Source organism: Ziziphus jujuba, chromosome 1, assembly GCF_031755915.1.
Source record: "Ziziphus jujuba cultivar Dongzao chromosome 1, ASM3175591v1".
Classification (NCBI taxonomy): Eukaryota; Viridiplantae; Streptophyta; class Magnoliopsida; order Rosales; family Rhamnaceae; genus Ziziphus; species Ziziphus jujuba.
In genome coordinates, this window is record NC_083379.1 from 6,151,949 (window position 1) to 6,171,671 (window position 19,723).

Sequence of the window (19,723 nt, forward strand, 5' to 3'; positions counted from 1 at the left end):
TGAAAACACACTGTCGTCGGGAATGCATCTCGGACGCTTGTGTTAAACAAGTCCATTTCTTTCCCTTTTTTCTTTTCTTTTTCTATGCAAAGAAAATCGAGATAGAGATCTCGGCTTTCTTGCACAGATTCTTAATTTCCAGTCCTATGCTCATATATATATATATATATATAAACACTTTTGTGTGCATGTATATGGAACCAACTAACTATACAAGCATTTTTGTTTCGCTATATTACACCGTGGTCGTTTAAAATGGTGAGGAAATAAAGCTGGTTTTAAGACCATACGTAACGTTTTATACCTATAATTAGCTATAGAAGTTTCGTTCTTAAAAAGTCTTATCTATAGTTTTGCTGTTGTCAATTCCTTTTTCTTCTTGGTTTAATAATTTAGTTACCGTCTTACAAAGAAAAAAACTGTTTAACGAATTCAAAACTATATTGTAAAGATAGTAAAAGGATGCACATGTCTTGGTCATTACGTCGGTTTAACCTTTTTTTTTTTTTTTATCTTTTTTACATGTCTATATATGTGCTCTTTTGAATACTAACATTTTATTTGTGAGAATCATTGATCAGATAGGGGATATTATCACATTTTACTAAAATAGACCTTTTTTTTTAATAAAATTGAAATTTATAATATTGAGTTTTTCAATTTAGCCCCATGGTGTGGAGTACCAATAGATCCATGTGTTTTTTCAGTTAGTACTTGACAATTTTTAACTAAAGGGGAGAAAATTTCATTTAGATTTGGTGTTAATTTGAAATGTCATCTATCAACCATATTAATGGTGGGAGCAAAACTTCCAAAAAATGTTGGTACCACATTATCTTTTATTTTTCTTATTAAATCACGTCTTATATGTAAATTCAATGTCTTATGTAATTTCAATGACCTAAAATGATGCATAATATTATATGTTGTTAAAATAAAATTATGACAAAATATTTATTTGTGAATGATTCATTACACATTATTCATACAATAAGTACATATAAATTTTTATCTTATGGAAAGGAGACATAAAAGACAAATTTATTTAGACCCTTTTTATTTTACAATAGTTTAATTAGATTCTACAATGTCAAAAAAAAAGCCATTAATTTGTTAAATACATAGTCAATTTTTACTAAATAATTTTAACTTTTAAATGTTAATAAATATATTTTTTGCTTGACTAAACGTCAATAAATATCAAAATCAATATTTTATAATTAAATAATATTATAAAAATACTTCTACAGCCTTAAATTATTAAATTAACGGATAAAAACACATAAATATGTTCAGGATGATTTTTCAAAATTAAAAAGTGAATGACATTTTTTAACTCGGATCCATACTTTTTCGGTACATGAACAATTGAGATATTTTAACTGCACATTCAATTAAATACTACCATGTGTATCATTACATGTTAAAAAAGTAAACTTTTTGGGTGGAGTCAGATGAAACTTAACATCATACTAACCTTCATGAACATGCACGAGGTGCATTATTTAAGGGAATATTGAATGAGCCAGTTGATTTGGCCATGTACGGTGAATATATTTTCTTTCTTATTTTAGTGTTAAATTTTTTTTGGTTATTTACTTATTATTATTATTATTTTGATTACGATCTAACTTAGAACTGCGAACCGTTCACGTGGCACCGTTCCATTAGCTGGAAAAGTAGCACTCTATGGAGCGTGAATCAAATCGATGAATCAATATCTGCCATGTCGAGAAAAGTCTCATTGTCTCGAAGTTTGATGCACACCCATAACACTTTCCCTACACTGCGTCGTATTGACTAAGCCACACACGCAAACAAACTGACACGTGTATTCGTTGCATGTGGGCGCCCACATCAACTTTCATGATTAGCACGAGTGCTCCACTTCAATTACTAAAGGGGCACTCCAATTTCCAGTGTCTTCTTCTTCTCCTTCTTCTTCTCTTTTTAACCGTCACAGACTACAGGACGAAGCTTAGGAAGGATCAGAGAAAGACTGAAGAAAGAAATGGCGTCGCTTTCTTTCTCTTCCACGTCAGCACATACTTTCTCTCTTCACTGCAATAGCAAGCTCTCTGCTTTCTCTCAATCAAAGCCGGCCTTGCTCTTCAATTGCGCTCCTTATACTCAGACCTCTGGCTCGCTTCGTTACAATCCTCTCAGGTAGGTAAATTTTCAGCCAATTCGTTTTGAACTCTTCAATTTCCGGTCGAGAACTTTTTTTAGGTTTCATTTATTCTTTTTTTTTCTTTTTTTTATTTAGAAGTTTGGTTGGTAATGAGGGAAAGTTGGTGATGAAGACGAAGAGGAAAAGCATGGGATTGAGTGCGGTGTGTTACGCTGCGCCTCTCACTGTTCGTAACCTCCAATGGATCTCTACCATTTCTTCTGCGTGCGTTTATCTTTCTCTCTATAATCACGTTTTGAAGGCTGTTAAAGTTTCTCTTGTTTCTTTCTTTTTTTTTTTTTTTTTTTTTTTTTTTGGGTGAAATTGCAGACTCTTTTTGTTTCCTTTACGTTGAATGTTTTCTTTGCCTGTAGGTTTAATTATATAAAACAACTGTGGTACAGTAGCTGTCTGCGTCTGCATTAAAGATAAAACTGGAAAACACCAAATAGCTCTCTTTTGTTATTAGAAGTTTAAGAAAATAGTTTGAGTGTATGTCATGGACATGTTAATGTTAGTCTTTGCTTATATATGTGCACTGATTGATACTCAAATTACTATTATAGGGTTTTATTGCTTGCAAAGGGCACTGCTGTTCAGAAATCCTTTATTGTTCCGTTGATTGCTTTGCAAGCCCCAACTAGCATAATCACGTGGATGAAGTAAGCCCTTCATGGAGGTTTCTCATTTTCAACTTTATTTTCTTGTAATTAGATACATAAAGCCATCGCATGCTTTTTATTTGTTTATTTATTCATTTATTTATTGTTATTCTAAAAATGTTATAATGAGTTAATTTGCCTTCTTTCATCGATTACCCTAGAAGCAGTGGAAGACTTATCTTGTGGATTTATTCTCAAATGGATTTATGGCTTGCTTAACCGGTTAACTTACATTAGTTACTATTGCAGGGGTGAATATGGTACTTGGGCTGCATTCTTAGCACTTCTTGTTCGTCTCTTCTTCTTTATTCCTGGTAGGTTTTTCATCATTACTTGGTTTGAATGTTATCTTAGGGTGAAGGTTATCAAATAAAACTTGGTGGTTTTCAGTGTTCAAGATATTGATTTGATTCAATAATGGTCAATGAACCTGCCAATTTAATGTTTTCTTTCAATTTAAGCATTAATGGTGCAGGAAAATTGTCAGGGGAGATTGGTGGTGTAAGTCAACATGAAACCTGGAGGGAAATTAATTATGTAGATCAGTGATCTCAACATTCTTAGGGATTACCATTGTTTGCGGTTTTTCCCAGTTGAAATTTTTTAATATATTAGATAAGTATGGAAGAACGAATAAATGAAGCCAAGTATGAAAATAAACGAATTGATTAATATCTCTATGTGTCTTGATCTGGTGGATTTTTACCAATTTCATCCAAATAAATCTTGTATTGGTAATTTTTTGTTTATAGGTGAGCTCGAGTTGCCATTTATGGCATTACTATTGGTGATTGTGGCTCCTTATCAAGTTTTGAACCTTAGGCAAGCAAATCATTATTTTTACTTTTATTTTATTTTTTATCAATGAGACAAGCATTTATATTTCTCTTAGTTCTTATTCTTCTCAGTGTTTTCCATTGACAGGGGAACGCAACAAGGTGCTATTATATCACTGGTCATTGCAGGATATTTGGCTTTCCAGCATTTCTCACGAGCAGGAAGTTTGCAGAAGGCATTTGACCAGGGATCAATTGTTGCCACCCTAGCCATCATATGTCTCACCGTTGTATCATGCTTCCTTCTGATATAATCATTGTACAGTCCTAAAGAATAATCTTATTAGCAAAATATGTAAGTTATTGAATTCATATGAACACAAGAATTGAGAACGGTGTATATTAATATATCCTTTCTTGCATTAGATATGTGTTTCGTTTCTTTAACAGATACAATAAGATTTGTCAAAGACTAAATGTGAATTTGCATTCATTTTCCATATGCACTTCCTCAGGTATTCTTTATATTCACGAACATTACCATAACATTAATATATCACCCCATTTTACATGTAGATTTAACTTCTTTTGGGTTCAATTTGGATTTTTATATAGATTTAATAATATTTTTCCAATTTAACAAATATTTTTATAATTTTATAAAAATTATAATGGAAATTCTTGAAAGATGTTATGGAAGTTTTGGCATGGAAATATATATATATATATATATATATATATAAAGGTTTTGATAGAAATATAGATAAAAATTTTGATGAAAATTATGAAAAAAAAATTTATTATTATTATTTGTTTTTTTTTGAAATCTAAATATCCCATGGACTTATTAAAAAATTGAAATTTCAAAGTAATATGGCAGAAATTATAGATATTTTGTGAGTCTTGTGATGGACTGGTAATTCCTAAACAAGTGCTCTTCCCTGATGATGCTAAAGCCAGTAATATATCGGTCATCGTTGAGCTATGTCCTGCCTCTCGATGCGTATCACGGCCGAAAATGTGGAAATGACAATGACATCAAGCGGCTAGATGACATCGAGCGGTTCGTGGATGCATTGCTCGAGCAGGGAAGAGCATTGGCCACGACCGACTTGGTAGGTGTCTCAACTTGTTGAATTTGTCCTGAGTCAACTCAGGTGGGATCCTCAAGTGGTGCTGAATGTCTTGCTCGGCCATTGAGCTCTTGCCTTTCTACTTGCCTACATAGCTTCTGCTCCTATATTTCCCGTCAAACGGTCGTGGCGTTAAAAAGAGGTAGTTTTAGAGTTAAAAGAAAAAAAGGAATGAAGGAGAAAAACTTTAGTTCTTGACATATGGTACTTTTGGTATGGGTGCACGTCATTGACTCCGCAAGCAGATACCTTAATATATATATTGAACAATATTCTTTAGTTAAGTATGGAAGAAACAAATAAATGAATTGATTCTATCTGTCTTGCTGGGGTTTCTACCAGATCTTTTACCTATTTCATCCAAATAAATCTTGTATTGGTAATTTTTAGTCTACTAATAGATTTATATGAATGAAGCATACAATAATGCAAATGCTGACAATAGGTCTTAACCTAGCAGCTTATTGTCTCCTTGAATGAATTGCCATCTCACTGCCGAGGGATAGCTGATTTGGCCTTATATGGTCATTGTTTTCCATTTTTATTTTTGTTTTAATTTTTATTTTATTTTATTTTTTTTCCATTTAGTTTCTTCTCAATCTTGTTCCTCAAACCTCGAGAGCTTTTGTGTGCTGAATTTGAGGTTCTTTTTGCCATTTTTTGGTATCCTCTTCATCGAGATTTAATTCCTAGAGTTCATCAACAATGTCAGCCAAGCTAGAAGTGGAGATTCTTCAATGGCAAGGCAAGAAGATGAGAGCTGTACTGGTTCAAATAAAGGTAGCCAAAGCAATTAAACACCCTTGCTGCAACAACAACAGAAGAAAAGAAGCAAGAGATCGTGATGAGCATCATCATTTTATATCTCTCAAACAATGTTCTAACGAAGTTAGATGAGATCAAGACCACAGCTCATATGCGGACCAAACTGGAGCAATTATATGAGGTGAGCTCTCTTCCAGATCGTATTCTTCTACTTGAACAATTATTTGTTTTTAAGATAGATGTTTCTAAGGATTTAGATACCAATCTTGATACTTTCAAAAGATTAAATTTTGCACCTAAGGCAAGCAAATCATTATTTTTTTTTATCAATATGACAAGTAATTATATTTCTCTTATAGTTTTATTTCCTTCTCAGTGTTTTCTATTGGCAGGGTAATACAACAAGGTGCTATTATATCACTGGTCATTGCAGGGTATTTGGCTTTCCAGCATTTCTCACAAACAGGAAGTTTGCAGAAGGCATCTGACCAAGGTTCTCTTGTTACCACCTTAGCCATCATATGTCTCACTGCTGCATCATCCTTCCTTCTAAGATAATCATTGTACAGTCATAAAAAGTAGAGTAATCTTATCAGCAAAATATGTCAAGTTATTGAATTCATATGAACACAAAAGAATTGAGAACAGCTGTATTTTTCCATATCCTTTCTTGCATTAGATATGTGTTTCACTTCTTTAACAGATAGATACAATAAGATTAGTCAAAAACTAAATGTGAATTTGCATTCATTTTCCATATGTACTTCCTCTGGTATTCGAATCGCTCCACCAAAAGCATATGTTGAAAATTTCTTAATGCAGAATAAATCATTTGATCACAAAATTATATCATCTTTGGGTTGTGATTTATTATACAATTGCAAATAGAAAGGAGATCTTGGAACACCTAACTCAAACAGTGTGGTTTTGTTGTTCATATTAAGATTTAAAGGCATGAAACTGTGCATGTTATTCGAAAGATGTTTTGAAGTCGTCATGACAATGTGATGACAAGATTTGGTTTGCTACAAGTCATGATTAATCTTTTACCTGAAGTTGTTGAAGAAGTTGTATGCGAACCTACTATGTCTTTTCTCTGTTTCTTTAGGTAGGTAATTGTAAGTTGTAAGTGTGTCAATTGTTATAATCTGATCAAATTTATATGGCTTTTAATTTTATCTTTATTACTTGTCAGTTAAAAAAAATGAAAGACGAAAAGTTAACGTAAGTTGTCATTATTGTTTAGGGCTTTCAGATCCAAAGCTTTTTACCATTTCACATAACCACACTTATTACTCTGTATATTTCTTGTCTGCTGATTATTCATTTTGGGTCAGTATATCAAATTAGTTAGCTAGCTAAGATTAATTGTCTCTTCAATAGAAGATAAGGCCAAAAGCTAGGCTTGTCTAATAAATTATTTTGCTAACACCGAAGAGAGAGTAACCTTGTGCCTACAAGTACAAGAACCTAATCGATTTCTTTGCTCTTTCTGTTTTCTCCCTCAGGCTTCTTAGTCTACTTATAGGATTACATAGGTTGAAGCATACAATAATTCAAAAGCTGACAATAAGGTCTTGAGATAACATAATAGCTCATGGTCGATCCTTATTGCCTCCTTGAATTTCATGTAGTGTACTGGCAGGTGAATGAGTTGCCATCTCACTGCGAAGAGAACTACTGAAGCTAACTTTGTTTCTGTCTACATATAATTTGCTGCAATGATTGACGCCAAAATTCCAGTTGATGCGAATAGCAATACTGTGTAATATGAGAAAGAGATGGCTGAACTTGGGGTTGCTGTTGGTTCTGAACCATAAATTGATGGTGTAGTCATGGACGGGGTGGTTGGTGTTTCTGGGGTCATCGGCGTCATCGGTGTCATCGGTGTCATTTGGGATGGGGGAGGTTGTGAAGTGCTGCATTTGTAAAAAACGAATTAGATTTACCTTGTTGTATGAATTAGATTTACCTTGTTTGCAACAATAGAAATGATGTTGTTGAAGATAATTACGACAAATTACCTTGATGTGGATGATGCATAGTGACAGCCGCCACTGCCTGCAATAGTAGTTAGAAAGTTGTTCAGTGTTTAAGCTAAATCATTTCCATCCTAGGTATTGAAGCACAACATAGTGATTAAGCAAGGATTTTGAAATCATGGAGTGGGATGAGTATTGAAGAAGTGGAACTTGTAAATTGTGGTGAAGCATATATGCTTAAGATGGGGCAACATTTAGCAAGACCTTTGCTGGCGAAATAACATACTAAATTATCTAAAAACATATTTGGAAAGTATAATTTTGGTGGATAGAGAAGTATAGTATTCAAGGAATCATAAGTTATTTTTAGAAACTATTCTAGACCTATGTGAATCCCTTTCTAGAAGTAAAATTTTTTGGATAATAAGCAATAACGTAAACATTTGAATTCACAATTTATGTTGCTAATCCTATACCGTGCCTGAATGATAAGATAAAATTTTCAGGATAATATGGTAGCATCTTACTTGGGTCAGTGTTGGTAAGTTGAGCCGTTCCTCCAAAAACGCAGCTAGTAGGAGAGGGGTTCTTGTGGTAGTAATCATTGAATGCATAAGATGCATGATCACGGAGAGTATTTGGATTATAACAGCTTCCACTTGGTTGAATTGCAGAACAATCTGCACCTCCATAGCCACAAGCATAGTCAAGAGCTACCTGCAAAGCAGTTTCTGAAGCTGCTTGGCTTGCAACACACCAACTACCACCTGATGTTGGAGTTGTTGTGGTTGGTGGAGTGGTCGGGGTAGTGGTCGGGGTAGTAGTAGGGGTAGTAGGGGTAGTGGGGAGAGTAGGGGTAGTAGGAGTGGGGAAAGTAGGGGTAGTAGGGGTAGTGGGGAGAGTAGGGGTAGTGGGGGTAGTGGTTGGTGTTGTTGGGGTGATTGTTGAATCTGGTGAGGTTGGTCCTGGTGGGGATGTTGGGTTCACAATAGGGGTTGGGGTTGTTGTAGTTGGAGCTGGGTTGATAACAGGAACATCATCCAACTGTGAGGTGAACACTGAAGGTGAGAAAAGTATCCGTTTTTCTTGATTGCTTACCATTTCGTTTTGCTGGATTGCTTCCAAAGTAGGATTTTCTGCAACACTTGGACCTGAAGAAATTAAAATCAAGAAAAAGTTCACCCTTTTTATTCCTGTTAAGTAGGTAATGGATAGAAGTTCCTCAGATTGATAGAATCTCTAATTATCATGAGACACCAAAAATTCCCATAAAAGTCTTCTTGTAGTCAAATGATTGAAACTATAAGATATATCCAAAGCTGAAAGTTAATATATACATAGATAATCAAATTAGAGAAACAAAGCTACCTAATAAGGGTCAAAGGCTTGCGATTCATGTGAATACTATTACTCATTCTCATCAAGTTTCTTAGACAAGATATGGATTACTTGATTGATAAAGAGACTGATAAGATCGAGTTCTAATTAATAGCTATTGCCTGTCATGCATATTTACACTTTTTGTTCTTTTTCATGTTTAATCTTCACAATATGAGAAGCAGATTAATGAATAAGTAAGCACAAAATTCTATTCTATTGAAGCAACTATCTGGAGCCCTTCCTATCCATGAACTTAAAAATATTCAAAGGCAAATTATTTTGGTAGTCAGAGTCAGAAACAAAAAATAAAATCATTTAGACTTTGTAAGAATTGAACGAGGATTGCAGTTGGTAACAAAATTGTGTTTTGAAATGACTCCTCGAAAGTTTACATTTGGGTTTTATGTTAAACTGTCCATTATTATGTAAACAGCTTTTCCACATCCTTATTTATCTAGAAAGAGATTATTCATGACATCTATTTTCTTTATTAATAATCATCATTGATGCTATTACCAAAAACCAAAACTAATCATTATTGCTGCATTTCCTTGCACAATCACAAATATAAAGGAAAAAAATTACCATTTATTTTCCATAATAGAGGCAAAGTTGAAACAAGAAACAGTGTTAACAGAGAAACATCTAGAAGCAAGAATATAGATTAATACGAAAGAACCAAAATATTTAAGACAATTAAAAAATCACCTGAACTGAAGAGAACACACAAGAAAAACAAAGGAAAGTGCCAATGAATGCTAAAACCCATATCTTCTAGCCTGCTTGTGTACTTGGTGGTGGATTTTATTTTTCTATCCTGGGTTTCAGAAGAATGATGGAGAAGCTAAGATATACTAAACAAGAGGAAGCACCAATGGAGTTGTTGCAAGGAAGAGTTAATCTTTAATTCCATTGCATTTAATAAGTAAAATATAGAAGAATCATAGCTTTCTTGGATCACAGAGAGATGAAAAAAGAGAAGGGAGAATATAAGAAAACTTGAGAAAGGAGGCATTGGATAGTTGGAAACTGCAAGCAAGAGAAGGTGCAAAAAGATGAAAAAAGCGTTATGAAGAGGGAAAGGTTAAAGATTGATGATCTGCTTGGGAATTTAAATCTGATATTTGGGGCTTAAATTATTCAGTATTTTATTATTTTATATGATAACTGACGTTGTGGCATATTCTATTCTCTTTTGTCCTTCTCTTTCTACAGTTTTCATGGTACTGAATCAAAAGTTAAAGGTAGAGGTGGTCGGATCTTAATTTGTTTTTTCTTACATTTTCTTAGTTTGTAATCAAGAATGTTGTCCCCCTAGTTAGCTTTGCTGCTCTTTCAGCTTCACAAACAAACATTTTCTTTTCTTTCATTTTTTATTTTGTTATTTTTTATTTATTTTTCAAGTGATGATGCCTTTATAAAAGGAAATATAATTTTATATGAAGTAATAAGCTTCGTATTAGGCGAAGCCAAAGTTACAAGGACCCAACATACCCAATTTGGGTCGAGTCCTTTTCACTTTTCAGACAAAAATAGGAAGTGATTTATTCATGAACATTAGCCTAAATCCAAACTTAATAAGGTTAAGAAGCCTCTAAGCAATTTTTACGTTAAGAAACCCAGACATATATGGGCTAGCAGTCCTTTTTGGTTGAGCCCAATTGAGTGCCTTTTTGGATTATGTCAATTGTGGGAGGAACCAAAACATAAATGCCATAATGCCCTAATTTGTTAGGTTTAGGCTGCCTTTTTTCCCTTCCCTAAAATAAAAATAAATAATTTTTGTAACTCCAAATATATCCCAATGTACTTTTTCTTTTACTTTAAAATAAAGTAGTATTCATGTTTCATGCGATTCATATCATTGTCTTTGCAGTCTAATTCCAAGTGATCCCCTGTATCTAAGCATGTAAGTTTAAGTCTAGGAAGAAAATAAAAAATAAAAAATAAAAAATAAAAAAAATGAACAAGTGGCAAGTTTAGGAGTGTATATATATATATATAATATATACATATATTTATCTTAGCTTAAACAAGTTGTAAAAGGAAATGGTCTAGGATCAAAAACTTGCTGCCAAAAGGCAGTGAAAATTGATTTTCTTGCCTTCTTTTCCTTTCCCTTTTTCCTTTCACTTTTAAAGATTTATATAAAAGGTTTCTTAGACTTTTATAGATCGAATTTCCAGAACAGGGTACGAAATGAAAGAAAAAATAAAACCAGTTTAAAAGATTTTGCATTAATATTCTTCTATAGAAAGTACTTACTCTTACCAAACTTCATTCATCCCAATTTACTTTTCCATTAGAAACCACCCTATGTCCAAGTACAAAAGAGGTAGACTGAAAGAGTAGATGAATGGAAGAAATTCAAATAAAGTCAGTCGATATGGTGAGTAAAACCAGTCTCAACAAGTAATTTCAGAGGCTTGTCACGAGGACGGACAAATACATGGTAATATTATCATATCATTGTTCAACTTCAAGCAAACAGCTAAAATGAAAATATTTTGACAAACGGAAGTAGGCATATTAGCTTATAATGTTCTTCAATACAACACTTCATCTGACCCTTAACCATTGTAAACTCAACTAAAAAGCCCATAAAATCCTTTTGCTTACTTGTTAGTGGTGTATCCATTTACGGAGTAAATGCTATAGGTTAATGTGTGTACATCAGCTCACAAGGCAAAAAACCGTTGGGCAGAAGAACCAAATTGCAAATCCAATTCCATGCATGAATTTTCAAGACACTGGCAACTTTCATATTGGCAGATTTTGAGTTGGATAATACTAAAGGGTAGAAACAATGACCAAATTATCAATGCTAAAAGCCGACACTGAACCCGTGACTTATCAAGCTGCATTGCGAAAGATGGTTTTTGACATCATTCCAAGCTGCATTTACAAAGTTATTCAGATTAAATGAGGTAAACACCATTTTATGATGTGAAAAGTGAAGAGTTCTACCAGGGAGATTCCGATAATCAGGCTCTATTCCGTTGCCGTTTATGTCCTTATGATTTGGAGTTACATACTTCCCAACAGTGACAACCACACCAGAGCCATCATGAAGTTCAAATACAGATTGAATCAGACCCTGTAAAAAGCAGGGAATGAGAATCATAGAGACAGAATGACAAATCTAACTGATTTCTATCCCCATCTCATCCATAAAAGGCATCTCATAAACCGTAAAATAATAAACATAAAGCTGCTTGAGTTTATGCAGAACATGAGTTTTATTGTTTCAGATTTTTATATCCTTAAATCCTTTGAGAGGCCAGTTTCTTTAATCTTTCCTAAAATTGACTCAACTTAACGAACAAGAATACAAAGACAATTTTGAAGTCAAAATGTTAGCAGGAATGAACCTTGCCAAATGTTCGTTGACCCACAAGAACAGCTCTACAATTGTCATGCAGTGCAGAAGCAACCTGCAAGAAGAACCATCACTACCTATAAATGCTACAGTTGTAAAATCCAAAATCAATAACCCAGAATTTGGTAAATTAAGCTGCTCACAATTTCACTTGCACTAGCAGTATTTTTGTTCACCAAAACCTGCATAAGAAATGAGACAAGGGCCTTATAGTCAGAAATAAATCGCCAAAACTTCCTAACTTTGTAGAGAAGACATGCTCACAAGATCCTTCATGAAAAAATAGCCCATTAATGGTTTTGAGACAAATATTATAAGAATGAAATGCATCTTCTAGGGATCAAATTTTGAAGGTGCAAAGAAGTTAAATTGGCATTCCAACCAAAGACCTGTTTTCTTACCATGCACACAATAATAACATTGGCTTGTTTGTCTAAAGAAGAGTTATGACTACAATGTTTTATTTTTGCCTTTATCCCATATTGGACAAAGAATCAACTCAGATCATACTCAACACTAATTTAATCCAATATAATTCACCATCTTTAATGGTCTATCTTCAAATCAAACATTGTCATCAATGTCCTCATCCTCAATGTTGGTAATGACCCAAAAATTAATTCAAGATTGATGCTAGTAAGAGCATGAGATAGCTTCAAACAGTAACAAGCCATTAAAGAACAGAGAAACATGCTTAAACTTTTTGTTCATGATCAGTTGATAAAAGATCTGGTAGTTAAATCTCAGACGTAGCATACAATAACAGGAGCTGAAACCAATGGTTCAGTGTCCGCAACAATAGTTTGTTGGTACTGCGAATCCCTTCCCACAGTGTAAATTACCTGTGCATAAAATCAAAGAAGAGAAAACCACATTAACACAGTTAGTGTAGTGGAAACATAGATTAAAAATATAATAAAGATGAATTTTTGAGTAGCTGGCAGTTGCACAATTAAAATAATCTTCACAAGAACAAAAAATAAATAAATAAATAAATAAATAAATATCAATACAGCAATTCATATTGACCAACCTCCTAAACAATTCAATTAATTGGAATTTTCTACTCAACACTAAGTAAACAGAACATAGTAAAGAAAGGGAACAACATTCATGTTCTAATCCATCATCATTAAGCAAGGAAAAAGTACAATAACTACAGACAATAAGGAGCCAAGAAAGGGGGAATGATGTAAGAATTTGACATATTATCGTCTACATTACCAATAATAAACACATCTTAAAAGTCTGAGCCTCCGTAATTAACATACCGTGTCCCCTTTATGTAGAAAGAGCTTGGCAATTTCTATTCCAGCCTGAAGTATATAAAGCCATAGGATCAAATTCAATAATTTCAAAATTCAATTATAAAAAATACACAACTTCACATGCAGATATCATTGAGCTGGTTGTCATGCATCCAGTGAGCATGATTGAAGACTTACTTTACAGGAATGGAACAATTTATTGCTTCCAATTAGGAGTAAATGGTATCTGTAATTATTACTATTTCATGCATGTCATGTTATACTTTGACACTAAAATGCAAATGTAACTCTGAAACTTTAAGGTACTAAAGCATGAGGGGCTACACAAATTTATTGAAGTATGTATGGACCAGACCATCTTTACAGTTTAGTTGATACTTCTAATGGAGAATGTTAAATAACTTTACGATCCAATACAACCCACCATGAAAGAGATCTCGGCTCTCTTTGTTTTAATATTTTTGTTGAGGTGAAAAGTGATACTAATCCAGTTGTAATTTACTAATGCAATGAAAATATCTCCATATGCCCAAATAAATATATTGAACATAAACTCAAAGTTAAACATAACAAGGTAACTTATCATACAAACCTGTACAAGTCCACCAAGATTATCTCTAAGATCTAGAATGAAAAATGACGCACCCATGTCCTGAAGTCGCTTCATTGCTGCAACAATCGTTCTTTCATTAATCCAAAAAACATACTAAGTCCAGATATAGAATAAAAGAATGAAGAGACCTACCATAGATGTAAATAAGGGCAAAGAAAAGACTCCAAGCATAAATGGGCATTGATATCAAAGAAATATGAAAAATCAACTATTCAAAAACAAAATAATTTCAGTCCAGAAGAAATTAGGAAACAAAAAAAAAAAAAAAAAGAAAAAAAAAAAGAGGTGAAAGTTGTCATTAATTCAAGGGTGTTTGAGCACATTCAGAATACAAATTTATTTCAAGTTAAGAACCAAGCGCATGCATCGAAAGAGATATTTCATTGGGACTGTGTCTAAGAAATCACTTACACTATATAATTCACTATTTTGGATTAAAATTGTTAAGTATTTGATTCCTCTGTCATAGAAAAAAGGGAATGGATAGAGGCAATTTTTATGTGCATATTAATTTCCTTCTTCCTTCCATCTAGGCTAAGATTTAGAGACCAAAAATGAAGAACAAGGGGGAAAAGAAATTCTCAGAAAGCATACATATTATATTAGTATGCAAAAGATAATTTACATATTGATGAGGTATAATAACTATTATTTTAGTTAATTTATACCAATGGCCATATCTTTTCTAGCCAAGGCATTGAACTCTTTTAAGCGCATGTAACCAACAGATATCTTCCCATTGTCCACTTGTTCCAACCGATAAAAGACAGGGGTTCGAGCAACAGCTCGTCTTTCAACTTCTAAAGATTGAGTAGGCCCACAATTGCCATGCTTGACCTAAAAATGACCAATTTTTATTTTAAGCAATGTTCATGAAGACAGTACAAAAAAATAGTAACATGACAATACTTCGCATACAAATTAATTGAGGATGACAACCTTTTTTTTTTTTCTCTTATAGAAGAAAACAGAAATAAAATCGCGACCTTAATGGTAACAAAGGTTTCATTGGGGCCTTGTAACAAAGATGATACTTCAAAGGCCGACTTCCCAGTCACATCAACTCCATTAACAGCTATTATTTCATCCCCCTGAAAAAAGAACATGACTTGTGTAACAGCATGTCATTCCACATTTGATCATCTGATTATTCATATGATATTTATGCATGTGGTGGCAATCAGAAAGAAAAAGATTAAACGAACATATAGAGCAATGGGTAATTAGGTGAAATAACCCAAGAACCATCCAATAACACATTTATATATCTAAAAAGATAATACAGCCTCAATTCAAGGTAATGCGGAGATGCCTTAGGCAGCATAAATTAAGATGTGCATATGGAAAAGGAAACTCAACAGTTAACACCTGTAGGACAGTAGGAGCGTCCAATGTAACATTGTCTTCACTCAAATGTTCTCAAAGTTTGTAACACTAAGAAATTCAAGCAATACATCAACTCTATGAATCATTAGTAAATCAAATTCAAAGCACAAAGAGAGAAATGAAAACAGAAGTAGAAGCTAACGGATTAATGCATCTTTTCATCTACCTGCCTTACACCTGCAGAATGTGCAGGACCATCCAGTAAGATTCCTAGCACCTTCAATCTTACAACTCCATTTTCATCCCGCACTTCCTTAAGGTTTATTCCAATACCACTCATGTCATACCTAGCCATCCTGGAGAACTTTCAGCAATGCCAAAAGCAAGACATGCAACGGAATAACAACACTGTAAAGCTCGTAAGTAAATACAGCATCAACAGGTATGCATAAGGTATAAAAACATGAGCATTAATTTACATAAGTCATGTGTAAACTTCAAATATCACAAAAACATGAGCATTAATTTACATAGTTTATGTGTAAACTTCAAATATCACATATGTCTATTTAAACACACATATAAAAATTGGAACAAAGTTTTAAGAACTAATAAATATTTAAACAAAATTAATCAAATCGTAAATATTCATAAATTAATTTTTTTAATATTAAAAAAATGGAAAAGAGAGAGATGGAGTGGAACCAATTACTTCCTCTTAAATATTCATAAATTAATTTTTTTAATATTAAAAAAAATGGAAAAGAGAGAGATGGAGTGGAACCAATTACTTCCTCTGGGGAAAGAAATCGCGTATAAGGGTCACCTAAGCTACCCAACATTCGCTTGATTACATCATGAGCCTTCGATCTTGTTTGGATTGAAGAACTCCTTATATCTCCCCTTCTCCGCTGAAACCGTCAAACGAAAGGCAGATTTCGTCAAACACATGGTCTGCTATCATATCATTATTCGCATAGATGAACAGTTGAAGCATGAAGTTTTAAGCTAAACTATGACATTCCGTACCGAAAATAACTGAAACATGTTTCTTACTTATAACCACTAAAAAAATACATATTCACCAATTCACATGTTCATAATGGTACCTCCATATATACACATTCCATACTACCACAATACCTGCCAATCTTCGGGAGACCAGCGATGACGACCGGCGTCGAGAAAGCTTTCATTGACGATTTCCCAAGCTTCCTCCACAATTCCCTCATTTGTGACCACAGAATCGGAGCCCGCCTCAGCCCTCCCAGGTAGCTCATCCTCGAGACAATAACCAGAAGAAGCAGAAGAAGAAGGTGGAGATTCTATGGATGAAGCTTCAAAAGCAATAGAAGTGGGGGGAGTTACCAGAAGCCCAAGCGAGAGAGCCCCGGAAACAACTCCGATAAGGGTTTTGTTAAGCCAATTGGCGGAATTGCTGTGGTTGGAACTGGATAGCAGTGGAGGCTTCGAAGAGTGAAAGCTCGGCGGTTGGAGAGGGAGTGATAGAGAGGCGTTGCAGAGCAACGAAGCCCTCATCTTCTTCTTCTTCTCTCTTCTTCTACGCTTCGCATTTTGGATTGGCTTCTATGCCTACGCCATGTGTTGGATGTCAATGCCCAGGTTTGAATTTTAAGCGTCCGATCATTTCATCTGTATCGCCTAACCGTTTGATCTGCATATTTTTTAAACAGACTATTATCATGGCTGAAAAAGGAAAAATTACGCTGGCGTGTTTCTCTTTTTGGGAGTGTTTCTTTATTTGGATAAAAGCAACTTTTTTTTTTCTTTTATTACGTTTGGCCAAATATTATTCCACCTAATATAGACCAAATATAGACCAAACTCCACTTATCCTATATTCTACCTAATATAGACCAAATATTATTTTTATTTTAATCAGTAATCATAACAATTTTTTTTTTCAAATAATAAATATTAAAAAACTATTTACTAATTAATATGTTCATATAATTTAAATAGAAATAAATAAATAAGTGAAGTTTTTAATAAATAAGTGAGTATAAAAATAATTATATATTATTATATTATCAATTTAATAATTTAATAAATATTTTAATTTTTTAAAACCGTATTATATTTTAATATATATTTTATGTGTTATAGTGCTTTTCTAAAATGATTAAAAATGTTTTTGAAGATAAATAATAAAGGATGGGATGTAAAAAATAATTATGCGAGTTATCAACCATATTCTTAAAGAAAGCACCTTTGAAGGAAAGATATGCTTTCAAAACATTCATGGAGAAATGGATTAACGGCAATTGTAACTCATATTATAGTGGGCATTATATTATTATTTGAAATCTTAATGATTAAACTCTAACTTTTTTTTTATTCAAAAAAACAAAAAAAAAAAACTCTTAACTTTTTGTTTTATTCATTTAATTTTTTTATTCATTTATTTATTTATTTATTTATTTTGTAAACTGATTCGTCCATTAGGACCTCAATACCAAGTAAATTAACATTTATCATGTTATGTAATATCCTTTTTTTTTTTGGGGTGAATAGTTATATGATGTCCATTTGTGACGTAGGCCACCATTCTCATTACATACAAATTACATATATCCACGTGTCTCAAAAAAAAATAATAATATATATAATAAATTATATTCTCCTTATATTTCAAAAATTATAATGGAAAATATGTAATATAATTCTAAAAGCAGCAAAACAATAATTTAGATAGAAAAGGCCAAAAAAAAAAAAAATGTTACCATGGTATTCCCATTTCACCTTTCATGGATTCCAATCCTTTTATCCGAAGATTTTTGCAACCAAACACCGCCTAAAATTTTGATTTAAAAGTTTTATCAAATGGGATGAGCTACTCAAAAAAAAAATTAGTATAATCTATCAAAATTCACGGCATCAAAAAACAGTATTAAGGAAATATATAATATATATACATAGTCAATTTGGTCTATATTAGGTGGAATTGTGAACTGCTAATAACATCCCAAGCCAAAAGCAACCAACTTAAAATGGGCTGGTTCATCCGGGGAGCATAATAGATTAATTTTTATTTATTTTTTAATCCATATTACCAGTTTGTTTGGACGAAGTACTACCAGTTTGGTTTGGTTGGGTAGATAGATTTGAGAACTCTAGATCTGCTGACGGAATTGAACTGAACTGAACTGAATCCAAGAAAAACAGACCGAAGCTGGCAGGCTCTATATTTGGATAGGTCTTTCTTTCTTTTTCTTTTTTTTTTTTTTTTTTTTTTTTTTGGTACAACCATTTGGATTAGTCGATCTTGGCAGTTTGGCCCCAAAAATATCCACCAATGTTGGATCAAATACAATTACCTTATTATTTGATTTTCTTAATTTGGTAAAATTACATAAATATCTTTAATGCTTTACAATTCAAAAGCTTAAAAGATTTATATATAAATATCTACAATGTTCTTTTAAAAAAAAGTATAATAATAACAATTATATATCTACAATGTCGGTTTAGTGTGTTTCTGTAGTTAATTATACTTCTGTACTGTATTATTCAATGCAAAATTGTATGTTTTTTCTATTATGCATTTTGTCTTGTACGTTTTTATACCAAAAAGAAAAACTAACGCGAAAACTTTCGTCCAAGGTTACACCATATTATTTCTATAACTTTTTTCTTTATCTTTTGCATAATGTGTTAATTAATGTAGTCCGAAAAAAAAAAAGTGTAAATTAATGGCTCAATAATATTTTTTATTATACAGTATATTTTTTATTAGAAAAATAAACTGTCTTTGAATGACAGAAGGATACTTTTTTACAATAAAAGTCAAAATATTAAAAAAAATACTTTTTTTTCCTAAACATGAAAATAAAAGATACTGTACTAATAGGAAAGAATTTTTAAATGAAAGGGGTATTACTGTAAAATGAATATGTTAACAAAATACATATAATAAGATCAGAATGGAATATCACATAATTATTAATAAAACTTATTAATTCACCAAAAAAAATAAAACTTATTACTTTTTTTTTCTTTTTGAAATATATTATTATTATTATTATTATCATTTTGGTGCAACTTATTACATTTTGCTTATAGTTTAAGAATTGATTATAAGATCAGAAAGTTGTTTTCTAAGTGTGCGGCTAATAGTTTATGAATTTTTATTTTGGATAAATGCTAATAGTTTATGATGATAAAAACAAAAATTTTCGTATTTAATGTATAAGCGATATCTTCCGTATTGTCATCACACCATTTGATTTTAATTGCACTAATAAAGTT

General features: G+C 32.6%; 3 protein-coding genes across 6 annotated transcripts; 1 reads left to right on the forward strand and 2 right to left on the reverse strand.

Moving 5' to 3' along the window:
- Nucleotides 1-1,917: 1,917 nt before the first annotated feature.
- Nucleotides 1,918-4,033, forward strand: LOC107412982 (cold-regulated 413 inner membrane protein 1, chloroplastic). 2 transcript variants are annotated; one of them, XM_016020838.4, is made up of 6 exons: nt 1,918-2,166; nt 2,270-2,395; nt 2,737-2,832; nt 3,082-3,146; nt 3,585-3,654; nt 3,757-4,033. In XM_016020838.4, exons 1-6 carry the CDS (start codon nt 2,012-2,014, stop codon nt 3,920-3,922), a joined length of 678 nt encoding a protein of 225 aa, XP_015876324.3. In that variant the 5' UTR covers nt 1,918-2,011; the 3' UTR covers nt 3,923-4,033. The 2 variants fall into 2 exon arrangements, with proteins under 2 accessions (XP_015876324.3, XP_015876317.3); XM_016020831.4 differs by having other exon boundaries at nt 1,924-2,166; nt 2,267-2,395.
- Nucleotides 4,034-6,865: 2,832 nt separating this feature from the next.
- On the reverse strand, nt 6,866-11,211 carry LOC112490446 (uncharacterized). 2 transcript variants are annotated; one of them, XM_060818428.1, is made up of 4 exons: nt 11,134-11,211; nt 8,016-8,639; nt 7,531-7,567; nt 6,866-7,425 (listed from the first exon to the last, which is right to left on the reverse strand). In XM_060818428.1, the coding sequence occupies exons 1-4, from the start codon at nt 11,147-11,149 to the stop codon at nt 7,209-7,211; spliced, it is 894 nt and encodes a 297-aa protein (XP_060674411.1). In that variant the 5' UTR covers nt 11,150-11,211; the 3' UTR covers nt 6,866-7,208. The 2 variants fall into 2 exon arrangements, with proteins under 2 accessions (XP_060674411.1, XP_048331703.2); XM_048475746.2 differs by lacking the exon at nt 11,134-11,211 and adding an exon at nt 9,577-10,719.
- A 6-nt stretch (nt 11,212-11,217) lies between these two features.
- On the reverse strand, nt 11,218-17,112 carry LOC107404585 (carboxyl-terminal-processing peptidase 1, chloroplastic). Of its 2 annotated transcripts, XM_016011546.4 has the most exons (12): nt 16,598-17,106; nt 16,246-16,365; nt 15,681-15,818; nt 15,115-15,219; nt 14,797-14,965; nt 14,108-14,184; nt 13,519-13,563; nt 13,006-13,089; nt 12,391-12,429; nt 12,240-12,302; nt 11,836-11,965; nt 11,218-11,763 (listed from the first exon to the last, which is right to left on the reverse strand). In XM_016011546.4, exons 1-12 carry the CDS (start codon nt 16,991-16,993, stop codon nt 11,693-11,695), a joined length of 1,437 nt encoding a protein of 478 aa, XP_015867032.2. In that variant the 5' UTR covers nt 16,994-17,106; the 3' UTR covers nt 11,218-11,692. The 2 variants fall into 2 exon arrangements, with proteins under 2 accessions (XP_015867032.2, XP_048331696.2); XM_048475739.2 differs by lacking the exon at nt 15,681-15,818 and having other exon boundaries at nt 16,598-17,112.
- Between the last annotated feature and the right edge of the window lie 2,611 nt (nt 17,113-19,723).

Excerpts from the sequence above, each read along its gene's own strand:
- LOC107412982 (XM_016020831.4), top strand. The coding sequence starts at position 2,012 with ATGGCGTCGCTTTCTTTCTCTTCCACGTCAGCACATACTTTCTCTCTT. Across the intron at positions 2,833-3,081 it reads AGCATAATCACGTGGATGAA|GGGTGAATATGGTACTTGGG; the intron begins GTAAGCCCTTCA and ends TTACTATTGCAG. Across the intron at positions 3,655-3,756 it reads TATCAAGTTTTGAACCTTAG|GGGAACGCAACAAGGTGCTA; the intron begins GCAAGCAAATCA and ends TTCCATTGACAG.
- LOC112490446 (XM_048475746.2), bottom strand. The coding sequence starts at position 9,637 with ATGGGTTTTAGCATTCATTGGCACTTTCCTTTGTTTTTCTTGTGTGTT. Across the intron at positions 7,568-8,015 it reads ACTTACCAACACTGACCCAA|GCAGTGGCGGCTGTCACTAT; the intron begins GTAAGATGCTAC and ends CTACTATTGCAG. Across the intron at positions 7,426-7,530 it reads TATGCATCATCCACATCAAG|CACTTCACAACCTCCCCCAT; the intron begins GTAATTTGTCGT and ends TTACAAATGCAG.
- LOC107404585 (XM_016011546.4), bottom strand. The coding sequence starts at position 16,993 with ATGAGGGCTTCGTTGCTCTGCAACGCCTCTCTATCACTCCCTCTCCAA. Across the intron at positions 13,564-14,107 it reads ATCTTGGTGGACTTGTACAG|GCTGGAATAGAAATTGCCAA; the intron begins GTTTGTATGATA and ends TATATACTTCAG. Across the intron at positions 12,303-12,390 it reads CTGCTAGTGCAAGTGAAATT|GTTGCTTCTGCACTGCATGA; the intron begins GTGAGCAGCTTA and ends TTCTTCTTGCAG.